The sequence below is a fragment of the Ipomoea nil genome, unplaced genomic scaffold (genome assembly GCF_001879475.1).
Source record: "Ipomoea nil cultivar Tokyo-kokei standard unplaced genomic scaffold, Asagao_1.1 scaffold3084, whole genome shotgun sequence".
Classification (NCBI taxonomy): Eukaryota; Viridiplantae; Streptophyta; class Magnoliopsida; order Solanales; family Convolvulaceae; genus Ipomoea; species Ipomoea nil.
Genome location: NW_017619512.1, coordinates 1,134,332 through 1,135,596, shown reverse-complemented (window position 1 = coordinate 1,135,596; position 1,265 = coordinate 1,134,332). Strand labels below are relative to the sequence as shown.

The window sequence follows — 1,265 nt, the reverse complement described above, 5'->3', positions numbered from 1 at the left end:
CGGACCACAATGTGCTCCTCTTCCTCTGCAGCTCGCCTGGAGCTTCCGCCACTTTCCCGCCATACTCTTGGCATGGCTGGTGTTGCACTATGTTCCGTCCCCTGTGGTTCTGCACATTCATTCATAATCTGTTTCTCATTGGCTATCACGTTAGGGCGTTGGATTTTGTCACCTCTGGTCCCATGCGCCTGACTGGTTCTTGGCGGTGGTCTGGTGATCGCGCCATTCTCCACTATGCGCCTGTCACCCATAGCGTCTCCCTGAATCGGTTATTTCCCGAGCACCACCTCCTCCATAGCGTCCTCATTGTCTCCAGTATTTAACGGCGCGAATCGAGAAACTAGTGCCACCACTCCATTCCTCGCTTCAGCACCCTTCAAATGACCACTTACTTGTCGCTGGTTCTGGGCATTGGTCGCCGCCGATGGCCTTCCCCTAGCGTCTTTCGAGATGACGGGTGCCTGGACAGCATTTGCCGGATTCTGATCATTGTGATCATGTGCGTCCTCTCCCTTTACAGCCTGTTCAAGATCTACTTCTGACCTGCGAAGCCGTGGGCAAACCTCCTTTGCATGCCCATAGAAGCCACAAGAAAAATATACCAGGTGTACACCTTTGTATGCTACGTGTCGGACTTTGCGTTCATAAGTGAATTTGGAGATGAGCGGCTTCCTCATGTCAATCTCTACGCAGATCCGGGCAAATTTTCCCCGAGATACCAAGCTAGTGGCCTGATCAACTCGCACAGTCCGCCCAATCCGATTCCCGAGTTTCCTGAGGAAGATATAATCATAATACTCCATAGGGATACACGGGATTCTTAGCCAGACAAGTACTTTCTCCATAGTGTCGTTCATTGGGTCGAAATCCGGCTCCCAAGGTTTCACTATCAAATAGTGATCCAGCACCAACCAAGGGCCTTCGTACATTGCAAATTCCAGATTGTCGATTGATCTGAACTGGACCAAATGGTAATCATTATCAAGGGCTATCAGGTCCATGCTCCCTTTGGGTTTCCACATCACAATCAAATGCCAGAGCATGTACGCATATCCTACCCGTCGTCCCATCACCTTAATGATCAGCGATTTGCGCCATGGAGCCCAAATTTGGTCTAACTCCGCCTTGGTCAATCTGACTGTGGGGCACAATAGGTCGTCACTGTAACACCCCCGATTTTACTAAAATTTAAAAGCTTAAATTTGGCGAAAACAAGCTAAACATTCATCCAGATAAAGCGGAAGCAAAGCCTAAGTACGGAGGTG

At 49.6% G+C, this 1,265-nt stretch overlaps 1 protein-coding gene across 1 annotated transcript; it reads right to left on the bottom strand.

Moving 5' to 3' along the window:
- Positions 1 to 269: 269 nt before the first annotated feature.
- On the bottom strand, positions 270 to 1,001 carry LOC109166027. Its single transcript, XM_019314911.1, has one exon. The coding sequence runs from the start codon at positions 999 to 1,001 to the stop codon at positions 270 to 272; it is 732 nt and encodes a 243-aa protein (XP_019170456.1).
- Positions 1,002 to 1,265: the final 264 nt, after the last annotated feature.

Bases quoted from the DNA above. Each gene is read 5' to 3' on its own strand.
- LOC109166027 (XM_019314911.1), bottom strand. From the start codon at position 1,001: ATGGACCTGATAGCCCTTGATAATGATTACCATTTGGTCCAGTTCAGA.